This window comes from Squalius cephalus (assembly GCF_949319135.1).
Source record: "Squalius cephalus genome assembly, chromosome: 21".
Taxonomy (NCBI): Eukaryota; Metazoa; Chordata; class Actinopteri; order Cypriniformes; family Leuciscidae; genus Squalius; species Squalius cephalus.
Window position 1 is genome coordinate 15,543,421 of NC_137142.1, and position 20,731 is coordinate 15,564,151.

A 20,731-nucleotide genomic window follows, 5' to 3' on the forward strand; every position below is an offset into this window, starting at 1 on the left:
TTATTTATTTTGCAGTATAACTGACAGATTGTCACTGTCAGTACAATGGTTCCATTATTTCTAGTGCAAATAATGCACAGTGAAACTGCTACTGGGAATTAAAGTGAAATAGATATCGTGTAATGCTTAACATTGTGCTTGCTTTTATACAGTAGATAATGTTTGTTTTTTCTGTGTGGGACAGTGTGTATCCGTGTGTCTGTGCGTGATTTTGAGTGCGCGCGTGTGTGTGTGTGTGTGTGTGAGAGAGTGTGAGAGAGGGGTCTGATCTGGCTCAGTTGAAGTTTGCGCTTCTCTCTGTTCCTGTTTGGATGTTTTCTTCGACGCAAAATGAACTTCGTCATTTAGGAAAACCTCTATATCTTCAGTTCAGAGTTCAGAGGACACAGATTAATCGCACAAATGGTAAAGTTTGAATCAAAGTTTCTAAATTTAAGTGATTTATTTCGTGTTGGAGTTTGACGCTGTTTATAGCATTAGCATTAGCTTCGGCTGAACTTTACTGTCACTCAGAGCAAACGGCAGTTAAAAACACTCATTAGCTAAATGCAAGTAACGTTATATATCTGTAAAATCTGGAATATGATTTTGATTTGAATGTGTGTATTTGTCTTTATAAAATGAAGTTTAAAGCTGAAGTGATTATGTGAGATTAGTTAGCAGAAGTTAGCCGAGTTAGCTTCATACACGGACATTCAGACAAAAAAAATACAATAATTGTAATTATTAAACTATAAATAAGTTAAACTCTCTACCTTACTATGAGGGGGATACTTTTAATAACAGGCCACCTGTTTTGACAGTTAAGAATTCCTGACATAGCCAAATTTTGAAACGCATCCAAATTATCTGAAAGTAAATCTTACAATATCCTGTATTATGTATACAAATAAATACTTTTAAATTAAATAAACATCTGCACTAACTACACTATTAAAAGTAGGTTTAACAATAGTTTGCTAATAGTTCTGTTTGTTGGAAAAGTCTTTATAAAACGATTATTAAATATTTTTTTGTCCACATTTTGCTTCTGGAATTTCACAGAGTATTAAATATCTATCCATTCATCCATCCATCCATCTATCTATCCATCCACCTGTCTGTCTGTCTGTCTGTCTATCTATCTATCTATGTAGCTGTCTATGTGTTTGTTTAAGCTTAGGTGTGCTGCTGGTATTAATGACATGATGTCCTGGTTTCTATTATTTTTCAGGGGGATGTGGACTGCAGGTCTGTTGTGAAACTGAATCTGGGTCATTAAAGTAGTAAATCCTCCAGTCCGACAGGATGGATCCGCTAGGCCGATCCGGAGGGGAGATTCAGCGCAGAAACCCGCAGAACGACTTTGAGCTGATCCAGAGAGTTGGCAGCGGAACCTATGGAGACGTGTATAAGGTACTGGACACATTATACCCGGGATTCATGTGACAACTCTCTAATAGATAATGGCAATCTATGTCACGCCGTGTTACATTCTGTGTAACGGTTGCCATATTTTTGGGTCTCTTAGGAGCACACAGTGTCAACAAACACAAATCGTCAGAGGAAAAAAAATCTGTTTTTATATTTTGATATATTGAGAACTGTTGCTTACAATCACTTAAAATAAAACAGCCTAAAATTTTAATATCTAACAAATTTAATCACTCCTTTCGATCAGACAATACACAAGACCTAATTCATTTATCTTTTGCAGCTTATTGCTTTGATAGCTCTCAACACAAACCATGTGAAATGTTCTGTCTTAGTTTTACTCTGTAACTCTTTAATGTCAGTATTTTCATTCAGTCTTGTTCACTAAGAGAGGCACTTATATAACTGCTAAAATAATAACTACAATATGGTTGGTTCTCAGATGGTGGATCATGTGTATCATTGTTATATATTGTCACATCGGACTAAACCTGCTCAATGTTAAAGCATTAACTAAGCCATCATAGACAGAACAGTATGACTTTCTGTAAAACTGCTTTGAAACTGTGCATTGGGGGAAGCGCCAGACAGATAAATGACTTGACTTGAATGAATAAATTTCTATGATATATGATATACATCTATAAATAAGTGAGGATAGGAGCAGGCTTCACTCAATGCATATACTATTAAACTTTAAGAGCGCTGGCCTGGATAAATATACATCTATAAAATATAAATTATAAAGCCACATTTTGGTTAAGTCGTTTACTTCACTGAGTTTCACTTTCATGCTGGAAAGCTGAAATATCACACCTTTATCATGCTGGCCATGAGAACGGTTATCCCATTCTCTGTATTCGCTGTAGACAGTGATATGGGAACCTGAATATATATATATATAGTGTGTGTATGTGTGTGTGTGTGTATGTATTTAGTTGTTATTTGCCTTGAGTTTTTTTTATTTTTATTTTTTTATAAAACTTGTGGTTGTAATATTTCCGTGTTGGGTCTGGAGTCCAGCCTTAGGCCCTTTTTAGGCAACCATTTGGATACAGAGGGCTAATGATATGAAGCAGTAGCAAGAGAAAATAATAATGTATTTATGTATTTAGTTAATATTGTTATTTTTGAGCTGATTGGGAAGCCACAAACTCTTAAAGTGTGGCAGTCGCAGTCATGAAATGTTTGAATGCATGAAATGAACGTCAGTATCCTGCATAGATTTAAAGTTCTGAATGTTAAGAGACTCGTTCATTACCTTGCGTTATCCTGCCATGGGTTCATTTACTGCCTTTCCAAATCCCTCAAGAGAAAAAAGGCCATATAAGGTCAGAAAATGTCCCAGTAGCAGCTCCTGAGAGAAGAATAAGCTTCTGACTATGTTAGTGACATGTGTGGGTTGCTTGTTTCCTACAAAAGAGCGTTTGTTTTGAACTTTGGTTAGTGTTAATATGTAAATGGACTTAGCGAACACTCCTGTGCTGTTTCTTTTACAGATAAAAACAAACAAAAAGATAAAAAAACATTAGGAAATTAAATAGGTGATGAATTTAGTGGCAAGCATCTCTATTATTATTATTGCTCATACCTGAGTAACAGATTTGAACAAATGAATAATCCTTATTATTGATTGTATTATTGATATCAAATCGTGCAGTATGTTGAGATTATGTGTGCTATTGCTTTTCTAAGCAATCATACATATGATTTTTCACATGGTTTATGACCCAGGCCAACAAGAACACTTTAGCAACTGCATGGCAACACCCTGGCACTCTTCAGAAAATGTAAAAATCTAGTTCTTGGTTTATTCTGGCTATAAGCTGAATTCATTTTTGGGACTTGTGTTCATACGTTTTTACAGAAAATGTAGTAGAAATAAGTATTCGAAATGGAAAAGACATTTGGGATCTCTTGAGTTGAACTCTAAATTATACTCTGTAGGTTTGATCTCATGGAAACTTTGATCAAAGATTTATTAACTTGCATTTGGCTTGAGTCTGTGTGCATGAGTGTTTAATTTGTTTATTTGGAGACTAAACACACACACATTGTCCCCCAGGAATTTGGATGTAGCCAGCGGTCTGGAAGTGCTTGAAAATCTGGTGAATTGTTGTAGTTTCCATTCATTCAGTAGAGTGCAGGAGTGTGTGTGTGTGTGTGTGTGTGTGTGTGTGTGTGTGTGTGTGTGTGTGTGTGTGTGTCTGCGTATTACATTTACTGTTATTGATTGCTGAGCACACTTCCTGGCTGGGTGTGTGGCTGCTGGTTATGTGATCTTAGGGTCTAGCATTGATCCGACCGACTACATTAGGGACTTTTCATATGGTCTACAAATAGGGTCTATGGCCTTTTTTTTCTCATGAGGGATTTGGCAGGGAAGTAAAATGTTAGTTATTCTTTTAAAATGGCCAAGACATAATTTTGACCAAAAAGACAATTTTACTAAAAATGATAGAATGCAGTAAATACATAATAAAATACAGTTTAAAAATCACCTAGACATTTTTTCACTCTACCTTTTGCTTTAAAAAAATCTTATTTATGTACACCAATATTGTTAATTTGAATAATATTTAAAATTGAAGTTTTATGAATTCAACTGATTAGACATGTTTTTTTAATGAAAATTTAATTAAACCATTACGACGGAAAACAAAATAGACAGAAAATAAACAAAATTTATTAAATCATGAAAAAACATGTTTTGAATTAAAAAAAAAAAAAATTCAAATGAAAAGTTTAAGTTTAAAATAATTTAAATTTTTGTTTAGAATATTGTTTATTTTAATACCTGCAGCAAAATCATCACAAATAATCAGCATAATGTTAAACCCTGGTTGACAGATCAAAATGGCCCAGGGCTGGTTTAGTGGCCACAAACTTGGAATTGTATTCTGCTTCATAATGTGTTACAGTATATAAATTACAGATTGAAATTGTATTAAAGGAGTGCTATTATGCCCTTTTACGAAGTCTTGGTTTTGTTTTTGGGGTGTACTAGAATGTTTTCATGCTTGATTGTTAAAAATAACACACATTATTTTTCACATATTTTACATTATTACAGCTCCTCTCTCCCCAGTCTGGTTGAACGTGTTGTTTTCGAAGCCCCTTCTTATTAAATACGAAATGTGCTGTGATTGGTTAGCTGGCCCAGTGTTTTGTGATTGGCAGTGCTTAGCGTGCGTTCGGGAAATGTCACGCCCCTTCATAACCACGAGTTGTACTAGGGGTGGGCGATACCTCGATATTTAAAATATATCGAGATATTTTTTAAACGCGATATGGATTTTGACATATCGTATCTATCGATATATTGTTTATATTTATAAAAATGTCGTTATTTCAAATGTAGGCGCGTTGCTCGTGGCAAGCGACAGAAGTAATAACATCGCTGCTAGATCTAGTGAGAAACATTCACATTTCTCCGTTATTAACAGATCAAACAGCGCTGACGTGGAAACCAGGAGAAACATTGTGCCATGAATGAACTATAGTGTCCACAGATCAGCAACATTCACCATGGATTTACTGTAGTAACACTTACTGCAACCATGGAGGTTTGGCATGAATAGTAGGCTATAATGCCTTCAAGTAACATTACGTCGGTTTTATTTTGACATTATGAATACAATTGCCTCAAATGTTAATCTGAACTAAAATAAACCTTTGTTTATAACTACTACAATATTACATTACATTTTTTCCAAGGAGCTGTTTTGTTTTATAAGCTCCTAGAGTCAATTATAGCTCCAGAATTGCGCAAAGTAAAAAAATATCATACTTGATGTTAGTTTTAATTATAAAAAAAAAAAGAATAAAAAAAATATATTATTTAAAAATGTTGCAGAAGCACTTGTTCCTATGTGAACTGCCTACCTCTTTGCACTTCAATAAAAAAGACTTTGTGGTATTTGGCATATTTGTTTTTGCAGTAGTTTTTGGGGGGTTCTTTTTCCTGTAAAGATATCGAGATATATATCGTATATCGAGATATAGCAAAATATATCGAGATATATTTTTTGCTCCATATCGCCCAGCCTTAAGTTGTACTACTCGGATGTAGATATTAACGATGGCGTAAATTTCAAACCATTTCAAGCTCGATTCAGACCCTGACAATGTTAACAAACAAGTGGATTGTGCTGAACTGATTTCATGCACGGACTTTGCAAGTGTGGATTTCACAGGACGTTTCACAGTGGTATGTTTTTTTGTTTTGTTTTCTTATAGATGCGATGTTATCCACCATTTAATCATATTTGTCGGAAAACTGTGGTAATACAAACAGCACGGGGCGGTGAACAGTCTTACAAAAGCAAGGGCTTACAAAAGCTAAAGTAAACACTACATCAATACTGTAATGTTAGTTAGCAGGCTAGCGGAGACAAAGCTTTGTTTACATCGTAGCTTTCATAGCAACTACATAAAGCTTATAATTGGAATTGTTAATAGAAAACACAACTACAAATAATAAGACATACTTACAAGTTTCGATCCAAAAACAACAGATTGTCCCGACAAAATGGGAATGGCTACGTCTTTCAGGAGAAGCTTACATGCTTACAGAGTATACATACTGGTTTAGAGCTATGGATGCCGTTATCTGGCCTACTTAGTAATAAAAATGTTATAAGAGTTATCTGGTTCAAATAACTGATTTGAAGCTGCTATGGTGCTACTGTGTTTTACGGTACAGTAAAGATAGTACAAAGCATTCACATACCGTTAACATTTTTTTGTCGTTGTGTGTAGTTATCGATGAATGGTATTGATTTGATTGAATTGATTGAATTGGTGGTACATGTGGCCTGATCCTCAGTGAGACAAACATACATGTAACTTCCAAACACTTTTCTCTCTCAGATGTGGACGTGTCTTGTTGTCTCACACATACCCACACACAATCATACTTGTTTATTGTACCTGTTTATCTTGCTCAGTCCTAAGATAAACACTTTTTATGCACTGTTAAATGACACCTGCGGATTATCTATCTAGTAATCCTAAAACATTTGTAGAAAAGGTATGGAAATTCACTGGCCAGAAAGTGTGGGAACCCTAAAGTTAATTGTTTAAAAAACAGGTAACAAATGGATGACCCTCAAGTCTCTTTTCTGTGTATGCTCATGTGTTTCGATGGCTGTCGACCTACTTCCATTTGGAAATGATGAGGCGTCTGGTTTTCCACCAGAGACACGGCTCTCACTTACACATGCACATTCCAGTGTTTGTTTGAATCGGAAACTATTCTCGCTCTTTCTTTCTTTTTTAATCATTCTGCCCTCCTTGTGTTTGTATTCTGCAGGCTCGAAACATCTCCACTGGAGAACTTGCAGCAGTGAAGATCATCAAACTTGAGCCCGGTGAGTATGAAGCCATTCTGTTCTGCTCAAGGAGGTGTGGTGTGAAGTCTGCGGTGAAGCTCACATGACACATCCTGTTTTGTTCTTACCAGAGCAGCATGAAAGAACAAATTAATGATCGTTTTTAGACTGATGTACATGAATGTTGGTGGATGTTGTAGGATATGCATTTTTCAAATATAACCATACCGGTGCGTAGCTGAAATATTTGCTGCATCTATTCAATGGCCACGAAGAGCCTTATGTAGTGTATTGAGATGGGATCTCGACCTCTATTAACTATTAAATAACCCACACATTTAACTGGCAAATACCATGTACAGCCCTATGATTTCCACAATGCAGAAAACGTGAACGGAATCACAGAATCCATAAGAATGTAAATCGACATTAAACAAAAGTAATAGTAAAATAAAATATGAAAATAATGTCTATTATAATATATAAGAAATGGTTTAATAGGTTATGACATTTGTTTGTGATGTTAGGATGCGTTCTGTGTTCTCGTGTCCTGAGTTTGTTCTTTGAAGTTAGCCTGGCAAGACCGGTCTCCACGAGAGAGCAAGTCTGTTCTTTGTGTTCTTGGAATTGAGAAGTCTTTGTGTGGTCACCGTTACCTCTGAGTTTCATACTTCCGGATTGACTGAACTTACTCCAGACTGTAGTTTTGGAACATACCTACCTTGAGTAGGCAAACTCTCAATTGAGAGTTCAGGGTATATGTTAACCTTGCTTTCTGGAATACCCCCCAGATCTGCTCTGAGAGTCACTTCACAACTATTTCACCATTTAATTTGATAAAACTATCGTCATATCATATACACAGTATTACACACAGAAACTCGAAGGTCTTCACGACAACCTATCAAAATAAAAGTTTGGTTTAACTTGAAAGTAAAAAAAAAATGACTATTGCACAGTAGTGTACTTCTTCAAGTTATAATAATAATAATAATAATACAGTTTATTAAAATGTACAGAAACTCAAACCGACCAAAATAAAGGTTTGGTCTAACTTGAAGAAATGTTGAAAGAAATATTTTACTATTGCACTTATTAAAGTAACAATGATAATAATACATTTTATTAAAACATTTTTGAGGAATATCACACATATAAACAGTAAACTTGCCAATAATAAAGGAATCATTAATTTTTCTTTTGATTACATTTTAAAAGAATAACTACATTGTTAGTTTTATAAATTGATTCGATTACCACTATTTTTTTAAAGTAAATTTTTATTTGACATTACAATGTTTGTATATTCTTGTAAAATAAGCCTAAACTATAAACCGCCAGAATCTTAAAAAGAAACGTGATACAGATTTTTTATCATACCACCTAGCACTAGGTGGATGGCACCTCTCAGCAGAGACCTGTCCCGCTATTTTAAACAACTATGAAGAGTTATGCAGTGATTTACCTTGCTCAAAATTTGTCTTTGGTTGCATCTCACATGCAGTTTCAATTAGTTAATAATGAACATAATTCTGTAATTCCAAGTTATAGACTGTCACTGTTTTATCCTTGTCAGGGCTCCAGACTAACATTGGAGAGCAGTAGCACTGGTGCCACTAAGCTCTGCAGATGCATCATCACAATGTTTCTCCTGGTTTCCACATCAGTGCTGTTTGATCTGATATCTATGGTTTATAACAGAGAATGCTAAGTTGAAATTTAATGCTTCTTCTCACTAGATCTCGCAGTGATGTTATTAATTTTTCAGCGAATTCAAAAGCTTTCTCACCGGATCTCCCAGCACTGTGTAATAACGGTGTTGCATGCTCGAGATCAACCCGCAAGTAAACCTGCAGCTTGCGCTGTTTAATTATTGGTCCTGATAAACGGTTCACGCAATGCAGCTCGAACAAGTAGCGTGGTTTCATTTCACTTTTGTTTAGTTTGTCGCTTGATCTTGACCTGCAGGAAAAAAGCAAAATGTGACCATCTGGTGTCAGTCTGGAGCCCTGCTTGTGGAAAACCTGTTCTGTTCTCATGCTCTTATGGCTTTGTTTGACATTAAATATCCCAAGAGATTATTTAAATCATTAAGAGCCTGATGAAAGATCAAACCTTGTAAAAAAAAAAAAAAAGTGGTCCATGGCTAACCATGGGTAGAGTCAGAATATGTTAATTCAGTCCTATATATTGAGTGTTTTATTATATTGACATGTATGTATTAATAGAGGGTGAGATTGCACGATTAATCAAAATGACTACTTTCGCGAAATGGCTTAGTGTGTTTGGCGGTCCGTGATTTAGAATGAAGTGTGTGCATTTACGCATGATCCGGTGTTTTCAGCGTCTCACGTCTCAGAGCATCTCGGTTTGCAGGAAATGCTGCTCCATACAATCTCATCTCTGTCGTGTATTGGGAACACAACTTGCGGCAATCATCTTTTAAAGCTTGTAATGAGAAGCGCTTATCCACCTTTTTCCTAACGAGCCTAATGTGTTTTAGATTATGGGAGGCACTTCCGGTTTGGGGAAGTTCCACTTAAAAAGACTGAAACAAGTCATTTCAAATCATAAAGTTGCGCTACAAATAATCCTTTTCCAATAATCCCTACGCCAGTTTGACTGTAATAATTCCCTTCATGTTCCATTTTCAGATCTAAGGAGAATAACGTAATGCTTGGTATTAAAAAATAATAATAATTTGGCACTTCTTACCACTACACCTAACAATCAGTTCAATATTTTTCCCAGTTTAATTGGTTGGGATTGACAGGCCTTTATCTACCTAATTTTTTAAGTAAGAGGAGGCTTGGCCATTTCTTGAACGTCTGGGGCTTCCGGTGTCATCTGCTTCCAGTTATTTTAGCTGTGCGAAAACAGCCTGTTATGCTGCTTGAAATTGCAAACGGGTATTTTAGTGCATTTATGATCACGATAATGAAATAAAATAAGATATTATATTATTTTAGTATCGTGATCATAAACAAGACTAATAGTTTTACCATTTTTGTACTTTGTTGTACTTTGTTATTCTTCTAGTTGCCTATAGTGGTTAATGAATTGAAAGTCTCGCACATTCACAGAAAATAGCTTACTTCTGCATTGCAAAATAAGGTGGATAGAGAATGAAGTTATTGTTTCACAAGTGTCCTTGGATGCTTTCTGCTTGCTTGAATTCTGACGTAACCATTTCCAACACGTCCGTAGCAATAGACTGTCCTTTTATAGTACTAAGTGTTAACTAAATGACGTGTGAGCATGTGTTATGTCACTCAGATAGTGTCAGTATCAGATCGTATGATGCTGATGATTGTTATCAGATTCTTTTGGTTGATCTCTGTTAGTTATACAGTGTCATGTGAAATCAAACTCCTGAAGTTGTTAAGATTTGGTAGCAACATGTCCAGATTGGTTAACATCTGGACAAAGTGCATGGAAAAAAAGGCAAATCTGATATCCACCTGGAAAGCAGGTGTGAGTTCTTGTGTGCGTTAGCCTTGTTATCGTATGTTAGTCCATCATCTGGAGTTTTTGTGTGAAATTGAATCTGAGTGTGTTTGTGTAGAGTTTTGCGTGACCACAAATGGAGAACTGAGAAGCTGACTGAATTCACAACCTTTTTTTGCGGTAGCCAGCCACACTGTTACGCTGCTGCAGGAAAGGACAAAACTTCACAACTAAGACACTTGTTGATGTAGAGGACAGATTTCTTTGCTTGCTCATTGGCTGGTTTACACCCCACCCCATAGAAATGATCCAATCACATCGTAGCAACCATTTCTAACCAGTGGGATGTCTGTCAAGAGGGCATTTTTTTACTGTGGAAGTCTGGGATCTCTTTCCACTGCTGAGAACGGATGGGTGGTTTTTGTCATAGTTTGGTTTGTGGAAATGTTAAATATGAATCCCAACTATAAAATTTGCAGAGCATGAATAATTGTGAATAAGATGAAGTTATGTTTTCCCCTATGGTGGATGTTTAATTTGGGATCCATTTGATGATCCATTCATTTCTAAATTTATCACAAGCAGCTGGCTAATTATTTTGCCGTTGATTGAGATCATGTGTTTGGTTCTCAAAGCAGTTTTGGGCTATTCTTCTGGATTCTCTCTGATCTGTTTTACACAAGTTCTAATATATTGGATAGTTGATACAAATTTCTAAAACCAGATAACAATTTGTTGACAGAATTTAAGGAGATCTGATCAGTGATGTTATAGTTGCGTATGAATGTCTCAAGATAAGTGAGGCTTTTTCACACAAGTCGGTTTTCTAGTTTTAAGTTAGAATTGAATTAAGTCCTTCCTAATAAATGTATTTCGCAGTCTGATACCTTTGGTGTAAAAGACAATTATAAAAACAATTTGGTGACAAACAAATTGTTTGGAAACCACAAGACTCTACATGGGTTAGTAGAATCATCTCCCTTGAAGACTAACCTCACATATTATGCTGTAATTATAGTCCATGGAGATGCACTATAAGAAGACACATTAGCATTCAAAAGTTTGGGGTTAGACTTTTTCTTCTTCTTTTTTTGAAGAAATTGAAGATGTATTAAGTTAATCAAAAGTCACAGTAAGGACTTAACATTGTTGCAAACAATTTATTTCAAATAAGTGCTGTTTATTTGAATTTTCTATTCATAAAAGAAACTTTAAAAAACTCGTTTTCACAGTTTCCACACAAATATTAAGACGCAACTGTTTTCACCAACAACAACAAAAATTCCAGCACCAAACCAGCGTATTAGAATCATTTCTGAAGGATCATGTGACAATGAAGTAATGGCTACTGAAAATTCAGGAATAAATTACATTTTAATTTATATATCACAATATTACTGTTTTTACTGTGTTTTTGATCAAATAAATGCAACCTTGGTGAGCATAAGAGACTTCTTTCAAAACATTAAAAACTCCTACTGACCCCAATCTTTTGAACGGTAGTGTATTTTGAAGAATGTCAGTGGGGTTCAACACAAATGATGACAGAATTTTAAATTTTGGGTGAACTATTCCATGAAAATATTATAAAGTAATGATTACTTAAAAAACGTACTGTGTGAATTAGGGGTATTTGTGATATGCAAGGATATTTCTATCACTTTAATCTAAACGGCTGTATAATGATGTGAAGTTGCAATGAAAATCTCAGAAGTGGTTCATCCTCCCCCAAATTGTAATTGGTTCTGTTTGTGGGAAATCCAAAAGTTCGAGAAGATGGGTGATTGTAGCCAAAGGGACGGGTTTAGTCATTGGTAGCTTGATTTATTACAATTGACACTTACTAAATGCTAACAGCTTGTTCACTGAGAATTGCATCAAGCTCAAAGGAAGCTGCCTGAGTTTAGCTTTCAGCAGACAAACCCTCAGGCCCTGCTGCTGTCCTTTACACACACACACACACACACACACACACACAGTCTCACATTATCTCACATGCACACACTCTTGGGCATGGCCTGTTTGTCTTGAGTGGAGAGGAAGTGGTCAGAGCTTGTAGGCTTGTCTTCATAGCTGTGTTGTTTCTTGTTTGTCACATAAAACCATGCACTGTGATGCTGCAGATGTCCTGTGTTGAAACTCAAGTGCTACTGCCCCAAATGGTTGTTCCTTCCAGTTATTAATGTTCTGACAGATATGTTACTTTCTATATCTCATCATGGTGTCGTGTGAAACAGAGGTGGTTGTGTTTTGTGTGCGAGTTTCCGATTGAAAGGTCTGCAGCAGAATAGAGAAGTGGTTACAGTCAGTTAACATCCATCACTGGGTTGAGGTCATACAACATGTTGAAAAAGGCATCTAATTTAAAAAATATAGGGTTTCATATTTTTACCTTGTATATTCTAAGGGAGGACGCACTTCCCTGTCATTAATATTCTCACTCTCTTTTTCTTTTGTCTATAATGTTTGCGTGAGTTTTGTGAGTGATGAGATTTTCAGCTGTCGTGAACAGATCAAGACATTCTGAGAGCATCACAGTGACGACCAATGCTTATGTAAAGGAAACAGCGCCACCTGCAGGAAACTATGTGGTATTCACTGTACTGAAACCATTAAGTCATAAACAGATCATGTGCTTCAGGTGAAGATGCGTAGTCATTGAGTCACACGATAAATGAAAACTGTTTAAAACAAACAGGTGTGTGATTCACTGCTTTAACAAAGCAGGTTGTGAAGGGAAAGAGGTGTGTGAGTTTGGCTGATAACGTCGTCTTCATTCTTCTTTAATAGGCCAGAGGCCACGTCATGATACATCTAATTATTTGACTTGGGATTTTAGAATAAAATATATGTGGATATATGGATTGTGTGTATTTTAAATACAGCAATGAGTCACTTTTTTCACAATTTTCTGTATGACAGCGTGCTGCGTGTCGTCTTTTTATAGTTCTTTGCGCACGTGGGTCAGTCCAGGACCATGATGGTCTGTTCGCACTGGAATCTGATTTTGGCCACATTTAAAACAACAATGTGAACAGCTATACAAAAAAATCTGATTTGAGCAATAAATCGGAATTGAGCGATAAGGCTCGCAGTGTGAACAGAGTTCTAGATGAGGAGGTTCTGTTTGAATGGGTAACTAAATTACAAAAACCCATTGAGGAGAAGTATGAAAACTAACGAGTTCATAATAATCACTTTCAGCACTGAACACCCAGCCATCTGCTCTCCATATCTGATCCAACCGTTCCATCTTTCTTTTGACTGTTTAACAGTCTGTCATCTACAGCTGTCATCTACTGATTCTTGATTGATCAATAACACATTCACATCCTCTCTCTCTCTCTCTCTCTCTCTCTCTCTCTCTCTCTCTCTCTCTCCCTCCCTCCCTCCCTCCCTCCCTCTTTTTTAGGTGATGATTTCTCAATCATCCAGCAGGAGATTTTTATGGTGAAGGAATGTACCCATCACAACATTGTGGCTTACTTTGGCAGTTACCTCTGGTAACAATGGATAACTAGATTTTTCTATAAATGGATTTATTTTAGATGCCTAAATTTTGATGTATTTAGATGCCTAAATTATGATGTACTTATACGTGCCTATATTGTGATGTATTTATTTAAATGCCTCACATTTGAGTTTAAATATATATATATATATATATATGTTTTGAAAAGATATCTCTGTCTCTCTTTAGCCGTGAAAAATTGTGGATTTGTATGGAATACTGTGGTGGAGGATCCTTACAAGACATTTATCATGGTAAAATGGTTGTGTTTAAAAATCTCCATGTTGAATTGACACCCTCTATTTTTATCCTGTATGACACCATTGAACATGTTTGTTTGTGTACATGTGCAGTTACAGGTCCACTTTCTGAGCTTCAGATCGCCTATGTCTGCAGAGAGACGTTACAGGTAAGATCCTTCAAACACTACCATGGTCTAAAGGCCTGTTCACACCAAGGATGATAACTATAACGATAACGTGAAAGATATAGTTAAAAAAAAAAGAAATATAATACAATAGCAGAGTCGACACCACAACGGCACAGAGCAACGGTATTGTTGAAATCCCGTTTAGAATGATTTTTCCCAGCTGATGAACGATATTCTTTTTTTTTTTTTACTGCCAATCAGAATCCATTCTGCTTTAAAGAGCTCAAGCTTTTAAAGCGGCTAATGAAATAACTGAAGCGCACGCTTAGAATAAACAGAACTATGTCATCCACTAATGTGGACACTAATATAGTTATCGTTATAGTTATCGTTCTTGGTGTGAACTGGCCTTAATGCTGTAGAGACTCCGTTTTATTAAATTAATCCTTTAAACATTTTGAGATGATTCAAGTGTGTGTATGTGTTTAGGGTCTGGGTTATCTGCACTCCAAAGGAAAGATGCACAGAGACATCAAGGTAATACAGCGTTATAATCAATGTATCTTTTTGGTGTTCTTCCTGTTTCACATTACATATTTTCCCCTGCTTGTTAATAACTCTAAGCTCATTGTGCAATAGGGGGCAAATATTCTACTCACAGACAATGGAGATGTCAAATTAGGTGAGAGATTCACAATATAATTGCTGTGTGTGGTTGTGTGTTACTGAATTTGACTAAACAAATTTCTCTCCTTTTTGCAGCGGACTTTGGAGTCGCCGCTAAAATAACAGCCACCATGGCAAAAAGGAAATCCTTTATTGGGACGCCTTACTGGTGAGCCCCATTCCGTCTGTCTATGATTTGTGATGAAGCTACATTTGAAAGTACATTTAAAAAATCTGGAAAGGATATAAAAAAATGAAACGACATATTAATAAACATCTACGGCCTTGTATTTTCAACAGTGCAGAAAACAAGGGTAGAGTCTCATAATCCAGAATTTAAAATGGAAATCTACCATAAGAACAGTAGAGCACATTTAGATGCAGTTTAGACAGTGAAATGATAAAACATTCAAAGTCTTCCAAAAGACTATGAAACGTGGCAATAAATGCCTCATTTAGGATAGAATGGCTCCCTTGGGACTTCTTGGAATCTGGGGTGGGCAACATGTGCCAACACAGGCGGATGAACGAGGATAGACACACTAAGTGCACGTGAGGTACAGCTTACAAGACAAGAACGCAGCTCTACAAGTTTCAATGAACGGAACCGTTTTGCAACTTTGTGTCTTTTCCTAATAAAAAACAGATAAAAAGAGGAATAGTCTATTTCAGTTCATGATGAACTTTGGGAACTGAGCACACAGGCAGAACCAGACGTTATGTTATGTTCACCGTAATGTTAGAAACACAGATTCACCTCACACATAGAAAACCTGGAAATTTAAGGCAGTCATAAAATTGTTTTTAAGGCCAGTAAAAATAATTTTAAAAAAAGTTAAAATCTCAAAAAAACTCAAAAAGACATTTGTTCATATCTAAACAATTTCATAGCCTTGCTATTAAGTTAATAATGCTGTTCAGTAAGTTAGTCAAACTAGTTCACAAATTGGTCTAAATTATTCATTAGTGAATCTGATGCTTTGGAGTTTAAAATCCTTTAAGTATCACAAGCGGACGCAAAAGTCATGGAGATTCATTAGTTAAACAAGTCTGGGGGAAAAAATTCAGTGTCACATGATCTTTCAGAAATCATTCTAATATGCTGATTTGGTGCTCAAGAAACATTTCTTATTTATTATCAACATTGTAACATTATAAATGTCTTTACTGTCACTTTTAAACAGTTTAGTGTGTCCTTGCTGAATAAAAGTATTAATTTCTTATTTAAAAAAAATTTTTTTTTTTATTAATATTATTAATAAATTAATAATATATTTAAAAATAAAAGTTTGGGGTCAGTCATATATATATATATATATGTATATGTGAAACGGGTGGTGGAGGATGTTCAGACGTTCCAGGCTTATAATAATGCAAATGAACAAACAAGCGAAGATGACACACGAGTTTATTAAAGCAAAACAAAGTTCTGTGAAACACAGCAAAACCAATTTTACTCACATATTGAGAAGAAATAAAGCAACATCAACGTCCATTTTCATTTCTCTACCTCTCGTGGCTTGATTGTAGCCATTCTTTTTAAACTTATATTCCCATGGTATTTTCCTCTTTTGTATTTTCTCCCTGATCTCTCTCTTTCTTCAGTCATTCTGCTAATGTCTGTCTTGTGCACGGAGCTCTCTCTCCTATACATCCCTTACTGCTGATTGGCTACAAATGTTTTGTTGCTTGGTCCAATCCACTTTTCAACAGAGTTATTCCAAAATTGCTTACTGCACCTGTAATGGCGTGTCTGGTCTGTGTTGGTGTGTGTAGGATGGCTCCAGAGGTGGCAGCAGTGGAGAAGAATGGGGGTTATAATCATCTGTGTGATATCTGGGCTGTTGGAATCACATCCATAGAACTGGCAGAGCTACAGCCACCCATGTTTGACCTCCATCCCATGAGGTATATACACACACACTTGTTGCCAATGTGCAGACATGTTTTTAACCAAGGCATTTGCTCCATATCTGTTTAGTGAGTAATTGTGAATCTCAATAACTTAATTACACACAAAAAATCTTCTATGTTTAAAGCCGAGATAATTAACCATTACACTACCACCACATCCTCACACAATTATGTAAAAAAATTTTTTTATCTTTGATCTCTTTTTATCTCACTTTTTGTGTGTATGTGCAGGGCTTTATTTCTGATGTCTAAAAGCAACTTTCAGCCACCCAAGTTAAAGGACAAGACCAAATGGTGAGTCTCTCTGGCCTGTTTTATGCTCATGTTTGCGTATTTGAGCAATACAGAAATATAGAGTTTGTATTCTGAACGTAAATGATCTCTTATCTTGTCTCTTATCATCGTCTTGGTTTTCCACAGGTCTACAGCCTTCCATAATTTTGTTAAAATTTCTCTCACTAAAAATCCGAAGAAGAGACCATCAGCTGAGAAGCTGCTTTCGGTAAAGGTTTCCTCTGAATCTCCATTTTATCTGTTTATGGTTCCACACAGTTCAGCTCTTTAACTCATTTAGTGGAAGTGTTATGTGTACATGCAATGAAATGCGTGCTGCGTCCCAGTTTGCATACTAGTATCCATCCTAAATGGTATTCAAAATTAGTTGAAACGGTGACAGCTACACACTGAAAAGTACTTTTTCTTCACAAAAACAGTACATACTTTTAGGGCATATTATAATTAAGTGAATTGGGACACAGCAATAAACTCAGTCACATATAATATAGAGAATTGTGCACTGACCTCTATATCTTAAAAAATCTCTTATGCTAAACAAAGCTCCATTCATTTGATTGAAAATACAGTAAAAAACTGTAATATTGTGAAATATTACTACAAGATTTTTATTTTCATATATTTAGTATTTATCCTGTGAATTCAAAACTGAATTTGCAGCATTTTTACTCAAGTTTTCCGAGTCACATGATCCTTTAGAAATCATTTAATATGCTGATTTTGGGCTCAAAATTTTCTCGTTATTATTAATGTTGAAAATTGTTGTACTGCTTAATATATTTTGTGGAAACTGATTTTTTTTTCTTTGATGAATAGAAAATTCAGAAGAACAGCATTTAAAAAAAAAAAAAATTATTACTGAGTATTACAGAGGCCACATCACAAGCAGCCACTCACTGCGTTGTCTCTGTGTTTGTGTGCAGCACTTATTTGTGGCTCAGACAGGTTTGACTCGACGGTTAGCTTTAGAGCTACTCGATAAGATGAACAACCCGGATAATCATCAGTCTCACTTCAGCCAAGGAGATGAAGATGACTTGGAGGTAAAACACATGACTTGTGCGTCTATGAGAGAGAAAGATGGAGAATTAGTTTCTATGAGTGGGTTGCACCAATAAGAATTAACCTTAAAAATCAAGATTAAATCAAGGTTTATCTAATAATTCTGTTGCACCAAACTTTAAACCTTCTTTAAAAATAAGCAGGTTTACATTTAAACCATAATTTTGATCTTGGATTTAATTTATATCTAAGGTAGATTAACTTTAATCCTGTTGCTCCATAACTTTAAAGGGGTCATGAACTGCATTGTTTTATCGTTTTTTAATATTTCCTGGGGTGCACTTATAATGTTAGTATGATTTTTACATCAAAAATGGTCATGATTTGGAAATAAAAGGCATTTTTCCTTCCCTGATTTTATCCTCTGATTTGAACGCTCTGTTTAAAGGGGCGTGTCTCTATGAGGCTTCAGTGTAAATGCCCACTGCTGTGATTGGCTGACATCTTTGCATTTGAAATACATAGTGTGGAAATCTCTCAACTTTTTGCACATTTTTACTATTACAGCTCTCAAGGTTAACTAATCGTGAAAAGTGTTGATTATAGAATTATATTTAGATCTATAGTTTTATATTTATATCTTGGCATGCAAGGTTGCAGTGATGAGCATTGTAGCCGATCACAGAGTTGAGCGCATGAATGCAGTGATCTCATCATTACAACTCGATTTCTGCACTCACGAATGCCTTCATCATAACTAACAGTGCATACACGATGCAAATAAGTGATTTGTTGATTATAACGTGAGTTTTGGCGAGAGTCCAGAACTCAGTCACTGATAAACTTGCACTGTTTGATTGACAGCTCCAGCGATTGTAAACGGAGCATTCTTTGATTGCTTTCTATATACCAGGGATGCAAACAGCGCACTTTTCGACGCCTCCCGCTTTTTTCACGTCAGTTTGGGTGACTTGGGTCTGATTATAATTTCACAAAGTCATCTGAAGCCATTCCATAGCTTAATGTGAGGGACAGAAGTCTATTTACATCATTAAATTAAAGTTTACGGAAACTCGTTTTCCCTCCTCTGTGGCTGTCAGTCATTCTCCATTCAGTATTCAAACAGTGCGCGCGCCTCGTCCGGTTACAGCAGGATGCACGATAAAACTCTCCAATATGATATATTCACATTATAATGCTTGATCTGTAGATAAAAGGCTGTGGATTTGCATAAAATGACTTTATTTTGTGTATTTGTATTTTATGTTTGTTGCTGTTTTTAAACGACTCGCTAGCGTGTGCCTGTTAGATCACACACATCACAAGGACTATGAATCGGCATCAAACGCACAATAACTGGAATTTAAAACTGAAGAAACAAATGATCAATAAACTGTTGGACAGATATACTCTAGGATTTGTGCGCTCGACATTTCTTCGCTTTGTGCCGTGAACTTTTAAATGCGCACTTGTGCAGCGCAGCACACTGTGACTCCATGTTGCTTTGAGCACATCATTCTGCGCCCGCGATGCGCATACGCGCTTTGTGCGCTCTGTTTTGAAGCGTTTCATATTATCATGGTTTTGCGCACTGAAAGATTATTAAAAGCATATATTTTTTATACCTAGCCTGCACAATACATTTAAAATGAGCATAATTTAATTGTATATTATTTGTGTGTAGTGTAGGCTATATAAATATATAATTCTTGACATTCATATATAAATATAAAATTGTGAAATGTATGATTGCCTGATTGAATTTTATTAGAGTACTAATAGTAATTTGTTTTTATTAACATGTTTAGATTTTATAAAATTACTGTGCAGATTTTCTCAAGAATTACTTTTTGCTGCTCATTTATACACTCACTGAGTTTAATAAAAATACATAATACATTTATGTAATTAAAGGTGTTAACTGTAATCTTACACTGCAAAATGATAACTTACAAAGGATTAAATTCATCACAATTATGTAAGTATCTGGATATTTGCCGTGGGGCGAGGGCTTCGATAACCTCTCTCTTTTTTGACCATACATGTGTTTGCATCCCTGATATATAATTTAATCACAGTTTAAACAACAGATTATTTTCATCCTACTAAGAGAAACAATGTGACAGAGTTTTCCATTTAGTCACTGGTTTGATTTGCTATAAACGATTTTGAGACTAAGTCACTCTGTGAATGCCAGTTGTTTTTTCTTATCTCGGTTGTTTTTTCATAAGTTATGCTGCCATATTACTCTAATAATTGATACTATAAATATATTTCCAGGCTTATGAAATCTATACACACTGCCGCAATGTTTTCACTACCTGCTTGATCAACCCTTTATTCTAAGTGTCTCTCTGCATAGCAGTTTATAAAGACAGCTGACATTTTACAAGTTTATTTCCTTTATCGGCAAAAGCTACTTATGTCATAGAGAGAATTTCTAGTGGTCAATAAAGGAGGAAATGGAGTCTTAACATTGTTGCCGTTTATTTACAATGGTGAATCCATCATGTTAATGGAGGTTTTAATCCCAGGATCGGATTTTGTTAATCTGTGTTTAAAATTAAGTTGTGCAACACAACTGGATTTAATATGAAACCCAGTTCAACAAATCCTGGATTAGATTTAAACTAAATTTAATCCTTATTGGTGCAACCCACCATATGTCTAAAATGTATGTTGGTGTGTGAGAGTTTATGTGCGTAAATATGTGAGCGTTTCAGTATATGAGTGTTGGTGCATGACTTTAAATGGTAAATGTGTGCGAACAATTATGTGTGG

General features: G+C 35.6%; 1 protein-coding gene across 4 annotated transcripts in view; it reads left to right on the forward strand.

Annotated features, from left to right (window-relative positions):
• Positions 1-216: 216 nt before the first annotated feature.
• Positions 217-20,731, forward strand: part of map4k5 (mitogen-activated protein kinase kinase kinase kinase 5) — a 32,230-nt gene continuing 11,715 nt past the window's right edge. For all 4 annotated transcript variants that reach the window (XM_079856054.1, XM_079856055.1, XM_079856056.1 and 1 more), the window contains exons 1-13: positions 217-405; positions 1,214-1,395; positions 6,728-6,785; positions 13,606-13,696; positions 13,894-13,958; positions 14,058-14,113; positions 14,564-14,611; positions 14,714-14,756; positions 14,837-14,909; positions 16,517-16,648; positions 16,886-16,948; positions 17,075-17,156; positions 17,872-17,991. In XM_079856054.1, coding sequence (XP_079712180.1) covers positions 1,288-1,395; positions 6,728-6,785; positions 13,606-13,696; positions 13,894-13,958; positions 14,058-14,113; positions 14,564-14,611; positions 14,714-14,756; positions 14,837-14,909; positions 16,517-16,648; positions 16,886-16,948; positions 17,075-17,156; positions 17,872-17,991 — 939 coding nt within the window. In that variant the 5' untranslated portion in view covers positions 217-405; positions 1,214-1,287. The remainder of the gene's footprint in view (positions 406-1,213; positions 1,396-6,727; positions 6,786-13,605; positions 13,697-13,893; positions 13,959-14,057; positions 14,114-14,563; positions 14,612-14,713; positions 14,757-14,836; positions 14,910-16,516; positions 16,649-16,885; positions 16,949-17,074; positions 17,157-17,871; positions 17,992-20,731) is intronic.